Genomic DNA, 15,047 nt, shown 5'->3' on the forward strand with positions numbered 1-15,047 from the left:
AAGAGGATGTCTTAGAGAAAAGAGATCAATTACAAATTAGTGGAAGTCCTAAAATGATAACGTTAAAACAGCTGCGTGCCTGCGCCCATATCCATGTGCATATGGGCACATGGATTCTACTCCTGTATTTTATAAGTTGCTATGATATGCGTGGGTTATAAAATATGTGCAACTGTACCCAGCAACCTGTGCATATATGTAAAAAAAATGTGCTAATACATACTGCTACGTATTCGACTACATAAGAAAGCTGGATAAGTCTTAAATAGTGCTATTTATCCAGATAAAATGACTGCGTACCTGGACACGGTCTGACATATGTGCGCAAATATGTGCATGCACCAGTTTGAAAGTTACTGTCATAATTTTTAAGAATATATTGATAAATTTGTTTTCTGAAAAAAACAGAATACAAAAGACTCAACAGAAATTTGTCAAAGCTTTGCTAATGTCTGTAATGTAGAGAAAAATACTGCACTAGTTGCTCTGGTCTTAAAAACCTTACCTTTGACTTGCAAGTTGAACTGGATTGCATCAGCAGGAATTTGACAGGAATAGGTATCGGAGTCCCCAGGTTTGACACTGTGCAGCACCAGTCTGCGAGAGGTCCCCTCACTTTCGATAGACACCTCTTTGCTTTGTTTAACTTCCTGACCCTTCCTGTACCATCTAGCCTGGACCGTGGACTGAGATACCTCACAAGAAAGGGCCACCTTCTCCCCCGTGGTGGCAGTGAAGTCAGTTTTTGTAGAGGACTTCTTTGTAAATGCTGCAGCTTGATCTGGCAACAGAAGAATGCATACATCGTCATTTTTCTTGTAAAGTTCGTTAGCCTCAGCCTAAACAAAAATGCACTCACAGAACAACTGACTCTGCAGCCATAGTTCTCTTTATGTAACATAAAGACAAGTGTAAGCCCCTCATTCACCAGGGGTCACCTTCCCAGCCCTGGAACAATACTCAGTAGGCAGAGAATTTTATTGGAAGACCATGTGAGTGATCCCTTTGGGCCTTACAGCTTCTTGCTGCTTCAAACTGATGAAGCCTAAATCCGGTAGTACAGTGAGTTGGTAGTACAGTGGTCCGGCTCAACAAAGGTGGGTGAAAGTTCTCACTCTCCAGGTACTGTGGGCAAGTTTACTTGCAAGGCCCAAACTGGGCTGAGGATACTCCCATGACCATAACTGTGCTCAAGAATAAAGGCAGTTTACTTCCAAAAATAACCAGTTCAGCAACCCAAACCACATGTTAAATTCACAGTCCATTACAGTAGCAAAAAATCAGGAAAAACACAGGTCAAAAGCAAAAGTCACAGTTCATTTTCTTCTAACCACTCATTCATCCTCAGATATTTTTCTTTTGTTTTCCTCCCCAGATCCTCTGCAGTCCCAGACTAAAAAAATGAAGTCTCTTTCCCACTTTCTCCTCCCAAAATCTCTTTACCAGTTCTCATCTCCAGAGTCTCTTTAGCAATTTCTCTTCTTAAAGTCCTGTTACTCCCACAGCACATGGAATGACTCCAAAATAACTCATCCTCTTCTGCAGGTAGATGCAGTTCCCCAGCCCTGCATTGGAACACAACGTAGGCACCACTCTCCCTTGGGTCCTGCCAGATCCCTTGGGCCCTGAATCTCTTCTCTTTTATTCCGGAATTCAGCTCCTCAATTTTCTTCGGCCATTGGTCTCCTTGGACTCTTTCTTTCTCCTTATACTCCTAGTTCCCAGCTCCTTCCTCTTCTGGGCCATTCCTTGAGGGCTTGATGAAGCACCCCTAGACCCCTCTCAGCTTCTCAACTCCTTTGGCCTCTCTCTCTCTCCTTTTCACCATAATGCCATGCCCCCTTTTTCTTTTATCATGGATGCTATTTCTGCTATAAATATTGCATTTTGATAAATATATTTATTTTATTTAAAAATGGTTTATATACTGCTTATACGACATAAAAATTTATCAAAATGGTTTACAAGATAATATTCACAAGAAACATTAAAGCAGTAAATATAGTACATGATAAAATACATTTAAAACATATCAAAAAACATAAGTTTAGAAGATATTAAGGATAAAAGAACTTAGATGAGCTAGGAGTAAGGGTAGGAGGAAGTAAGTGGGGGAAGCATGCTTTTGAGGCTGCCTTCTAGGTTTTAATGAATGAATCAAATGCCATTGAAACTAGATAGGTCTTTAAACTGTATTTGAATTCTTTGTGAGAAGTTATTTGTCTTAGATAGTCTGGAATAGAGTTCCAGAGTGTGGGGCCCACACCTGAAAAAGCACATCTTTTGGTGATGTCTAATCGTGCCAACCATACTGATGGAATTTCTAATAGGTTTTTATGTAGGGACCGTAGTTGTCTGCTAGGTTGGTTAATGTGGAGAAAAGTGCAAAGGCAGGTTGTTGAATTGTTATGTATTAGATTGTGTAAAATAGATAGAACTTTGTATTGAATTCTGTAGCAGACTGGAAGCCAATGTAATGAGCAGAGAGTTAGTGTAATATATTCAGTCCTTGGAGTTCCAAACAGTAAGTATGCAGCAGTGTTTGGATGAGTTGTAATGGGCGGAGGGTGTTATCATGAAGACCAAGATAAAGAGCGATACCGTAGTCCAGACCAGAGAGAATGAGAGATTGTAGTATAGTTTGAAAATCATTGGCAAAAAGAAGAGGGCAGAGACATTTCAACATCTGGAGTTTGAAGATGGAATTTTTGACAGTGGTAGAGATGATTAATCATGGACAGACTCGAGTCAATGAGAACTCCGAGATTTTGTGCTTTAGATTCGATGGGGATAGAGACATCATTAATGTTTAGGTGTGTAAGGGGACTGCAGTCAGAGTGAGGTTTAGATGAAAGGTGAAGGATTTCTGTTTTTGATGTGTTTAGTTTCATGTGGTTATGAGATAGCCATGAATTAATGGTTTTAATGTAGAGACATACTGTGGCAAGAGTAGTGGACCATGATGATGAGTATGGAACAAAAAACTGGATGTCATCAGCGTATATTTTGAATTGGATATTAAGACTGTTGAGAAGGTGACATAGGGGTGGCAGATAGATATTAAACAAGATAGCAGATAGAGCAGAACCTTGTGGGACACCTGAAGAGGGAAAGTACCAATTGGATGAATAGTAATACTGGCCAATGTTGATCTAATGTGGTTGATTCAATAAATAGAAATGGAACCAATTTAAAACAGTATCTACTATACTGATGGATTCAAGTTGGTGAAGAAGAATTTGATAATTAAGAGTATCAAAGGCTGCAGAAATATCAAAAAGTATATAATCAGTGATTGCATCAAAACCTCTTATTAAGGTGTCAAATGAGGACAGGAATAATGTTTCTGTACTATGGCCTTTGCGGAATCCATGTTGATTTGGGTGTAATATATCATTTTGGGATAAAGTCTATGAGTTGGAATAGAACTACAGATTCTAGTAGCTTCGTTAGTGAGGTTAGGAAGGCGATAGGGTGTAGCTTAGAAATCTAGGAGAGAGTTACGTACTGGAAAGGGAATTATTTAGTGCCTTTGTTTTAAGTTGGGAGTCTAAAATTCTTCAACCTACCATTCATTATTAGTAACATTGCCCCAGAAGTCAATATTACTCTTCTAAACTTCCCACTAAGATTATTAATTTTAAGAAATGCTCATGTCTGGTCAGGCCAGTAGCTCAAGAGATAGAGCTGGCACTGTGACACACAGGATCCAAGTTAAGATCCCCTAACTATCAGGGCTTGTTGGGTGTGGCTGTGCTATTGATGTTACGTCCGTCGGTCGCAGATGGCTGCGACCGCTATTGCTCACCTCTTGCCTCACTGCACTGACTTCGTTGGGTAGATTTGCGGCATCTGCCAGCTATCGCTGGCCGGCCTGCCCCTGTTCCCGGCCCTCCCTGGATGGCATGGACGCAGCCGACCGCCATCTGTAAAGCAGCACAACCCAGCCAATGCCAGGAAAAGGGGAGATATAGGAAAAAAAACAGACCAAACCCTTGGTAAACAGCAGAGGGTGCTAAAGGGGTTAAAGAGGACCACAATTCCCAGGTTCTTAGAGGTACTACCTGACCCGTGGACCAAGGGAGAGCTGCAACAGGTGCCTGAATCAAGCAGCAATGATTCAGACACAGGTGAAACGATGGTAGTGGAGAAGAAGGGTGTGCCGGAATGGTGGCAATGGCCAGAAAAGCCCAGCTCTTCAAAGGAAGAGAAGGAGGATATGGTGGTGGATTCCCATACGGAGGAATCCTCAGGTTCGGCTATGGAGACGGAGTAAATGACCAGAGTGGGGGATGGTAAAAAGTAATTTAAAAGGAATGCTTTTTGCCTTATGTTGGGAAACTTGTTATGCACCAGTTGTTTGGTTTGGGAAGGCCCCTAACCACAGGACAACTAAGGGGAGTTGGGGAGTGTTGTTCTTTTCCCCAAAAGGGAGTGGTAGAGGCTGGCAAGAGAGCCAAGTGTCTGGGACCGTGCCTGAGAACTGTTGAGGGACTGTGAGAAGAGGAAAGGACACAGAACTTTGGTATTGCAATACAGACTGTTACGTAAAAACTATGTTGTTTTGCTATTTTTGAGTGGGGTTGACTTTTGTACCACACTAACTTTAAGCTGAGCCCCAAGCTAAGCTAGGGCAGTGCTTGGCTGAACCAAGGCCTGGGAGTATACAAGCAGCGAGACAATGTACAAGGAGACGAGTGACCTGCAGGAGAGGGGACCCAGGAGTTGGAGGAGCGGCGGAGCTGAGCAGTGCTGGCCTCGAGGATTTCACACGTCTTGCCCTTGGAGTTCCTTAGGCGCACGCTCTTGGGCCAGTCTTATGCACGTCATGGCAGGAACCTCGGGGCTTCCCCCCCGATGACATAATTCATCGTGGACTCTTAAGCCGGCTGGCCCTGTCTTCCTATGACTTGGCAACGAGTTCCCTCATTGCTGAATCCGCTTCGCTTACTACGGACTTCCCGTTCCAGTTCCTGCTTCCTCAGCGTGAGATGTCCCGGGTACCCGCTCCTTGGAAGCCCTTTCCTCATCTCTGGCTATCCACTCCTCGGAGTGCCTTGCGCCTAGGACCGCTGCCTGCCCTGTTCCCCGGGGCTTCCTCGGGAACCATCACTACTTCTACAGTGAGTACTCCGCTTGCGGACCATTAACGTATCATCTCTACTGAGGAACCCTCATCGGTATACCCTGCTCTGCGGGCCATTACCGTATCATCTCTACTGAGGAAACCTCACTGGTGTACCCCGCTCTGCGGACCATTGCCGTATCATCTCTACAGAAGAATCCTCTTTGGGTATACCCCACTTCACAGACCCCCGTGGCACCTCTGTTTCTGTATGACTTTCCTGATACACTCCACTAATCGTTTCAAAATGAAGTCGCCTCCTGCCCCTGAATCCACTAGGGCAAGAGTCTGGTATTCTAAAGGTCTGCAGATTAAGGATACAGGAAGAGAGAGTAGAGAAGAGGGTTCAGTTAGACCTAAGAAGAGTCCTCCCGCAGGACTTAGGTCTGCCAGTTTCCTGGACATATAGGGCATGTTTGTACAGCATGGCCAGCCTGACCACAATACATGCATAGTCCCAACCTCTTCCGTGTTCTTCTCTCTTTTCACGTCAGGTGACTGTGTCCTAGTTGCATTGGTTCTTCTTCACCAGCAACTGGACCCAAGGAAACAGGCCTGGGACTCGAGCCTCACCCTGAAGGACTCTTTTGGGGGGCTTGGCTTCTTGAACCTTGAAACAAAGCTGGCGATCAATCCTGGTTGCCAACTTAACCAGTTCAGCCAGCTGCCAGCTCGTCTTTCAAACGAGAACTCAGTCCTTCAAAGAAAAGGGTCTTCAGGCATTTAGGGTCCTAATGTAACTCAGACGCCAGTGTCTTGAATTCAATGGGGAAGTCTGATAAAGGTTTATTATCTTGCTTCAAGTGAACCAACGAAGATCCTGCGATGGTGTACCGGGCAGGGTCATCAAAAACTGATCTGAACAGTTCCAGGAACCCAGCAAGGTCATGTAGGATAGGGTCATCGCGCTCCCACAGCGAAGAGGCCCAAGCCAACGCTCTTCCATCCAGATAAGACAAGATGAAGGTGGTCTTGGCATATGCTGTGGGGAAATGATTAGGTTGCAGAGAAAAGTGCATGCAACATTGGTTGATAAATCCTCTACATCTCCACACTTCACCTGAGAAGCGAGTTGGAGCAGATAGAGGTACAATTGTCTTGACCGTCACTTCAGGCGGTGTAACTTCTTTACCTGTGGTGGTAGATGAATTCATCTGTGCGTGCAGCTGATTAAATGCAGCAGTCAAAGTCTCCAGCATGTTCTGTTATTCAGAGATTCGCTGGGCCAGGCCTGGAATGGCCTGAAATGCGGTGAGCTCAGCCGAATCCATGGAGTTAGCAATCTGTTAGGGTTTTGAGATGTTTGAGTGGATTCTTGGGTACTGTGGCAGATGACCATGCCCACGGGGAGGAGCCCCGTGGGGAGCCACAGTACTGGGCTAGACTCAGGACGCACAAACACTGAATTGTCTTTTATTGTACAGCAGATGTAAGCCACCAGCGATGGCAGTAGTGAGCAGGTTCTGAAGTAGCAGTCCAGGGACCCTCGGCAGAGGGACCCTTCTCACCAAGTTGAATTAGGGAGGTTCTGGTGTAGGGTTTCCAGCACGGCAAAGCTGTAGATGAGATAGACTGCGAATTAGATTACTCACTAGATGGTAACTGTAATGTAGAAGGTTTCCACCAGGCAGAAGTAGAAGGTTCCAGGCACTGAGGCAGGGAGAGCAGGCCCTCGAGGAGCGAGTACCTGATCCCAGTAAGGCATCTGAAAGAAGAGGAAGGGCCCTCGAGGAGCGTTTACCCAGGTTAGTAGTTACCCCAAAGGGCAGAGAGAGAGCTTCCAGTGGCTGCATGGAAGCGGCAGAGCAGCGAAGACTGGAGGAGACCCATCCGAAATACAGTCCTTGCTAACTCGATTAGCTAGCAAGTAAGGGCAAGCTAAATACCTGGATGTTGTGACGTCACTCGAGGGGGACACCCCCGAGGTTCGCGCCATAGCTAGAATAAAGATGTGGGTAGCGCGCGCGCACGCACCCTAGTAGGCCCTTGGGAGGAACATGGCAGGAGGCAACACCATAGCCGTTCCGGGAACGCCGGAGAGGGCGGCTTGCAGATGTGGCAGTAGCCATTTTCCCAAGGTAAGCGGGAGGAGCCAAGAACAAGGTGAGGAATATGGGGCGAAGCCATCTGAGACCGACGGACGCAACAGAAGACAAACATCATGGTAATCGGCATAAAGAATACCATGGATCACAGAATATGGAAAATGTTTAACAGAAGTGAAAAAGAGAGTTGGGAAAGGAAAAATCGATTTTTGAGACTGTAAAGAGCTGAGGAGGAATTTAAAGTTAAAGAAAAGCTATTGAGTGCATAGATCTTCAAAAGTGAAACAGACTGAAAGCAAACATTAAGAAGAAAATACAGGCATTTGAAATGTAGTTTAACAGAAGAATCCTGAAAATTAGCTGGAAGGATTTGATTTCAAATGAAAGGGAGAATGACATGATGGGAGGTGGAGGATAGCAGGAAGAAAACTTTCTCACAAGGAAAATGAGATTTGCTGGTCAATACTCAAGAGATTTAGTGGCAAATTAGCTAATCTAATACTGGAAGGCATGACAGAGATTAAAAGAGACAGAAGAAAGATTTGTGAAATATCTTGAATCCAGCAGATTACAAATGTGAGGCCGCAGGAAATAAATAGGAAGAGGTCACGTCAACCAAATCTAATTAATTTCTTTCACTAGATTGCCAGAGAATTATACTACTTGGATTTCAGAAAGTCTTTTGACATCGTCCCATACAGTAGACTCATAAACAAGATAAGCAACCTTCAAATTTATTTGCATCTTTTTACTCACCTGTTATTTGGACTTGGAATGTGAATTTGTCATCCTTTGTCTCACAAGTGTAGCTCCCTTGATCATGAGGAGTCACATTCTTGATGACAAGCTTGCGTTGAGTTCCCTCGGAGGTGACTGTTGTCCGCTGGTCCTGCTTAACTTCAGTTTGATCTTTTCTCCACACAACAGTGCCACCTGCTGCTGACACCTCACAAATCAGCTCCAGGCATTCAGTAGCGGCAATTGTTACTTCTGCAGGCATCTTAGGTTTGTTGACAAATCTAACAGCCTCATCTAAAAAAATGTCAAAAATGCACTTTAACAACCATCATAGAACAATGTCAAAGAAGACCTAAGAACATAATAACATAAGAAATTCCCATACTGGGTCAGACCGGGAATCCGTCAAGCCTAGCATCCTCTTTCCAACAATGACCAATCCAGGTTACAAGTATCTGGCAAGTACCCAAAACACTAAGTAGATCCCATGCTACTGATGCAATTAATAGCAGTGGCTATTCCCTAAGTCAACTTGATTAATAGCAGTTAATGGACTTCTCCTCCAAGAACTTATCCAAACCTATTATAAACCCAGCTACACTAACTGCGCTAACCATATCCTCTGGCAACAAATTCCAGAGCTTAATTGTGTGTTGAGTGAAAAAGAATTTTCTCTAATTAGTTTTAAATGTGCTAGTTGCTAACTTCATGGAGTACCCCCTAATCCTTCTATTATCCGAAAGAGTAAATAACAGATTCACAATTACCCATTCTAGACCTCTCGTGATTTTAAAGACCTCTATCATATCCCCACCTCAGCCGTCTCTTCTCCAAGCTGAATAGCCCTAACCTCTTCAGCCTTTCCTCACAGGGGAGCTGTTCCATCCCCTTTATCATTTTGATCACCCTTCTCTGTACCTTCTCCAGTGCAACTATATCTTTTTTGAGATGCAGTGACCAGAATTGTACACAGTATTCAAGGTGCGGTCTCACCATGGAACGATACAGAGGCATTATCACATTTTCCGTTTTATTCACCATTCCCTTTCTAATAATTCCCAACATTCTGTTTGCTTTTTTGACTGCCGCAGCACACTGAACCGACAATTTCAACGTGTTATCCACTATGATGACTAGATCTCTTTCTTGGGTGGTAGCACCTAATATGGACCCTAACATTGTGTAACTATAGCATGGGTTATTTTTCCCTATATGCAACACCTTGCACTTGTCCACATTAAATTTCATCTGCCATCTGGATGCCCAATCTTCCAGTCTTGCAAGGTCTTCCTGCAATTTATCACAATTCGCTTGTCATTTAACTACTCTGTAAATGTGATTACCTCACTCATTGTATTCCTTTCCAGATCATTTAGAAATACAAGTACAGATCCTTGAGACACTCCATTGTTTACCCTTTTCCACTGAGAAAACTGACCATTTATTCCTACTCTCTGTTCCTTGTCTTTTAACCAATTTTTAACCCGTGAAAAGACATCACCTCCTACCTTTCTTAGAAGACTCCCATGAGAGACTTTGTCAAACACTTTCTGAAAATGCAAATACACTACAACTACTGGTTCACCTTTATCCAAGAATTTATTAACCCCTTCAAAAAAATGAAGCAGATTTGTGAGGCAAGACTTCCCTTCAGTAAGTCCATGCTGACTGTGTTCCATTAAACTGTATTTCTATATGCCCTGAGATTCTGATCTTTAGAACACTTTCCACTATTTTTCCCAGCACAGAAGTCAGGCTCACTGGTCTATAGCTTCCCTGATCGCCCCTGGAGCCTTTGTTAAATATTGGAGTTACATTGGCCACCCTCCAGTCTTCAAGTACAATGGATGATTTTAATGATAGGTTACAAATTTGAAATTTCATTTTTGAGTATCTTTAGAACCCTGGGATGCATACCATCCAAACCAGGTGATTTGCTACTCTAGTTTGTCAATCTGGCCCACTACATCTTCCAGGTTCATAGTGATTTGGTTCAGTTCATCTGACTCATCATCCTTGAAAACCATCTCCGGAACTGGTATCTTCCCAACATCCTCATTAGTAAACACAGAAGCAAAGAATTCATTTAGTCTTTCTACAATAGTCTTATCTTCCCTAAGACCCCCTTTTACTCCTCGGTCATCTAACAGTCCAACCGACTCCTCTCGGGTTTCTTGCATCGGATATATTTTTAAAAGTTTTTATTTTGAGATTTTGCTCCTAAGGCCAACTTCATTTTAAATTCTATCTTTGCCTGTCTTATCAATGTTTTACATTTAACTTGACAATGCTTATGCTTTTTCTATTTTCTTTAGATGGATCCTTCTTCCAATTTTTAAAGGATGTTTTTTGGCTAAAATAGGCTCTTTCACCTCATCTTTTAACCAGGCCGGAAATCATTTTGCCTTCCTTCAACCTTTCTTAATGTGTGGAATTCATCTGGACCGTGCTTCTAAGATTGTATTTTTAAACAATTGTACACTTTTAATCTTTGCAGCTGTACCCTTCATTTTTTTTCTAACTATATTCCTCATTTTATCAAAGTTTGGCTTTTGAAAATTTAGTGTTAGAGCTGTAGGTTTACATATTGTCCCCCTTCCAGTCATTACTTCAAATTTGATCATGTTATGATCACTATTGCCAAGTGGCCCCAACACTGTTACCTCTCTCACCAAATCCTATGTTCCACAAAGAATTAAATCTAAAATAGATCCCTCTCTCGTTGGTTCCTGAACCAATTACTCCATGAAGCAGTCATTTATTCCATCCAAGAACTTTGTCTCTAGCATGTCCTGATGTTACATCTACCCAGTCAATATTGGGGTAATTGAAGTCTCCCATTATTACTGCATTGCCAGTTGGTTACCTTCCCTGTTTTCTCTTAGCATTTCATCATTTGTCTGATCATTTTGTAGGGATGTGCAGAGGGATGCCATATGCTGCATTCAGGATTCGGATTCGTCGGGAGGCAGATACATTGCATTCGGCCGTATGGCGCCCCGATACGTTAATACGTCGATTTCTATTTATTCCCCCGCTAAAATTAAATTAACTACAACCCCCCTCCCTCCTGACCCCCCAAGACTTACCAAAACTCCCTGGTGGTCCAGCGGGGGGTCTGGGAGCCATCCTCTGCACTCACACCCTCAGTGCCGGTTTCAAAATGGTGCCGATAGCCTTTGACCTACTATGTCACAGAGGCTACCGGTACCATTAGTCAGCCCCTGTCACATGGCCATCGGCGCCATCTTGTGCTCCTACCATGTGACAGGGGCTGACCAATGGCACTGGTAGCCCCTGTGACATAGTATGGGCAAAGGCTATCAGCGCCATTTTAATTACTGGCAGCCGACGGTCCGAGTGCAGGATGTCGCTTCCGGACCCCTGCTGGACCACCAGGGACTTTTGGCAAGTCTTGGGGGACCCTCCTGACCCCCACAAGACTTGCCAAAAGTCCAGTGGGGGTCCGGGAGCGACCTCCGGCATTCCGGCCGTTGGATGCCAGTATTCAAAATGGTGCCAATCGCCTTTGCCCATACTATGTCACAGGGTCCACCGGTGCCATTGGTTAGCCCCCGTCACATGGTAGGAGCACAAGATGGCGCCGATGGCCATGTGACAGGGGTTGACCAATGGCACCGGTAGCCCTTGTGACATAGTAGGTCAAAGACTATCGGCGCCATTTTGAAACCAGCAGCCGAGGATGTGAGTGCAGGGGATGGCTCCCAGACCCCCCGCTGGACCACCCAGGGAGTTTTGGTAAGTCTTGGGGGGGTCAGGAGGGTGGGGGGTTTGTTTAAATTGGTTTCTTTAGGCAGTCGAATAATTCGGCGAAAATTTGTGTATTCGTGGGGAATCGCGATACTTTTCGCTTCTCCACGAATACAATGAATATGGCCACATCCATTGTGGATTGCCAATTCCTAGGGACCGAATGCACACCCCTATCATTTTGGCCAGGTGGACAGTAATATACTCCTATCACTATACTCTTACCCAACACACATGGGTTTTCTACCCATATACATTCTACTGAGCATTTAGTCCTGTTGGACTCTATACCCTCCCGGACATAAGGTGCTACACCCCTACCAAGTTGATCCTCCCTATCATTGCAATATAATTTGTACACTGATATAGCACTGTCCTCCCTAGCATTGTGATGTAATTTGTACCCTGATATAGCACTGTCCCATTGGTTATTCTCTTTCCACCAGATCTCTGAAATGCCAATTTCTATTTCATCATTAATTGCTATACACTCTAACTCTTACTTCTTAGACTTCTGGCATTGACATACAGACATTTCAAAGTGGGTTTTTTTGTATTAACAACCTGCTTTTCAGTTGAAAGGGATAATTTTGAATTCTTTAGCTCAGGTGATTCTTGGACTACTTTTGCTTTTTTTGCATGTTGGGATGCCCTAATTCTCTTTTTTCATTAGAATCCTTCAAAGATACATAATTCCAAACCATGCTCTGCTGAGCAACTGTCGGCTTTCCCCCTTGTTCTAGTTTAAAAGCTGCTCTATCTCCTTTTTAAAGTTAGCGCCACCAGCCTGGTTCCACTCTGGTTAAGTCTCTCCCTTCCCCAAAAGGTTGTTCAGGTCTTTACAAAACTGCGTAGACTTTTATTCCTCATTTTCAACATAGTGCACAAGAGGAGTGTATGGGACTCAAACTCAGTGAACTACAAGGTGTGATTTTACTGCTAACCCAAATTATTGTGACTAAAACATTTTGCAAGATCTGCTTAACCAAACCTGCTTCTTTTATGAAATGGACATGTAGACTCTAGTTATAAGCTTAAAAATCCCCCCCCCCCCCCCCAAAAAAAGAAATCACTTATATCTATCTAAAAACAACCCAGTCATATACAATAGAAATGCATAACTCAACAGGACTACAAACTACAAACATTTTTCCAGAAGATTTATGGTTACAATAATATGCATAGGCTTTGTGATATATGCACAATGTAATGCATTATAGGGGTACATATTCAGTCACTGTATTATCCGGCTAACTTTGGAGATATATTCAATAATGCAGCTACACTATTGAGTATAACCAGCTATCTTAAAGTTAGCCGGATAACTTTGTCTGGCTAACTTTAGGATAGCTGGTTATAGGATAGGTCTTTGCCACAACCTCAGCCAGTTATCTTAGCCAGATAACTTATCAGGCTATTGCAATTCCTCCCCAGAACGCTCCTAAGTCGTTTGGTTAAATTTTAGCCGGATAATAAGATATCTGGTTAAAATTTAGGGAGATAAGTGCACAAATTTTAATTTAGCTGGATAGCTGGTGAGTTATCCGGCTAAATGCCTCTGAATATAGACTTATATAGAGAACATGGATATATGACTGTAATCTCAATGAGGGGAAGGAGAACTTCACCACTCAACTCGATGCTTTGCTCTACCATCAGCTATGCCCCTAACCTTCCTTCATGGATAGTACGAACTAAAGCTCTATCCTATCATATATTCTGTATGTAACCCCTGTTGCAGGGATTCATTCTAGGGAGCTGAAGCCAGAATGCCACCCATATTCCCAGGTTCTTTTCTGAGCATGGGGAAAAACTCAATTTTTCACGGCCCCGGGCATTGTTAAGAGGTTTTCTCATACCTTCCAGTAAAATAAACACACTGCACACAGTCAGTGGCTCAAAAAAAATCCTTTACTGGGATATTTGGTGCAGGCAAATGATCTTGCAATGATTACACCTGTCTCTGCCAGCATCCATACAGAAAATGAAGTGCAGAAATCCAAAAACAGCCACTCACAGATAAAGTCACTGGAAAACCACACTAAGGGATCCTGTCCTTTAGAATCCCACAAAAGGTACACTTCAGGGTAGTTCCCCTAGGGCTCTCTTAGGTGCAGATACCGGACTGGTAATCCAGCCATAGTACACTGGAAATCTCTCTAGCACTCAGAAGGATGAGCTTCTACAGACTTCTCTCACATAGCAGTTCTGCAGCAAGGATTCAGTAACGGAAGTTATCCCTTTGACTCCAGTGCGAACTCCATTTCTTAGAATTCATACAATGAAGAAATCTCTCACAGCAGATGAGCAGTATGGATTACATCTCCTCTTCCTCAAGAGAAAGAGAACCAGAAGGCTCATCTGCATACTGCTTCCAGCATCCCCCAGGAGAGGCCTCCAGAGGTCACAGCAAGCGATCCAGGGTTTGAACTCCACAGCCTCAGCTTCCAGAGGCTCCATACCCTTTGCAGTGGAAGAGGACCGGAAGGTTCATTTGAATACTGTTCCCAGCATCTCCCGGGAGAGGAATCCAGAGGTCACAGCAAGTGATCAAGGGTTTGAACTCCACAGCTCCAACTTCCAGAGGCCCCGCACCCTTTGCAGTAGAAGAGGACCGGGAGGGCTCATCTGCATATGCTCTCAGCATCCCCTGGGAAAGGACTGCAGAGGTCACAGCAAGCATTCCAGGGTTTGAAGACTACAGCCCCAGCTTCCAGAGGCCTCGCACCCTTTGCAGTAGAAGAGGACCAGAAGGCTCACCTGCATACTGCTCCCAGAATCTAAAATCCTTCAATTCTTTGAGTGAAGATCAATTTAATGCTGGTTAAAGAGGATAGGTAAGTATAGCTTTGGGAAATCTTTGGACTTAAAAAAGTTTGGAGTAAGTTGAAATAGTATTCTTTAGAGTTGTGAGTGTTTGAGATAATACGCAAGCCAGAGGTATTTAATTCTGTGTCTGTCTTTCCCACCTACTCATCCCTTGATTTTTAGGCAGGAGACACATTCTCATTAAAAATCAATCAGCCTCTTATCTAAATCATACTATTGCAATAGCGCTTATCGAAAGTTCAATCATCCCCTTGTAGGACACTAGCTGATTAATTAGTAAATTCATCTGTAAATTTAAAGTACTCTAATTCCAACTCCCTTAGTAACCTAAACTTAACTAGGAACTCAACAAAATTAAGATGAAGGAAGCAGTCCAGCAGCAAGAGGGGGGGGGTTTCCAGTATTTTGCATTGAGTGAACTAGGGAACCTTTTAGGGAAGGGGGAGTCTCTTCCGAAGGAATGGGCTCCACCTTAGCCAGGGTGGAACCAGACTGCTGGTGATAACTTTTAAAAAGGAGATAGAGCAGCTTTTAAACTC

General features: G+C 43.7%; 1 protein-coding gene across 11 annotated transcripts in view; it reads right to left on the reverse strand.

Moving 5' to 3' along the window:
* Positions 1 to 15,047, reverse strand: part of OBSCN (obscurin, cytoskeletal calmodulin and titin-interacting RhoGEF) — a 745,212-nt gene that overhangs the window by 637,546 nt on the left and 92,619 nt on the right. For all 11 annotated transcript variants that reach the window (XM_029588301.1, XM_029588307.1, XM_029588308.1 and 8 more), the window contains exons 9-10: positions 7,927 to 8,202; positions 506 to 781 (exon numbers count right to left, since the gene is read on the reverse strand). In XM_029588301.1, the coding sequence (XP_029444161.1) occupies positions 506 to 781; positions 7,927 to 8,202 (552 nt within the window). The remainder of the gene's footprint in view (positions 1 to 505; positions 782 to 7,926; positions 8,203 to 15,047) is intronic.

The sequence above is a fragment of the Rhinatrema bivittatum genome, chromosome 2, assembly GCF_901001135.1.
Source record: "Rhinatrema bivittatum chromosome 2, aRhiBiv1.1, whole genome shotgun sequence".
Taxonomy (NCBI): Eukaryota; Metazoa; Chordata; class Amphibia; order Gymnophiona; family Rhinatrematidae; genus Rhinatrema; species Rhinatrema bivittatum.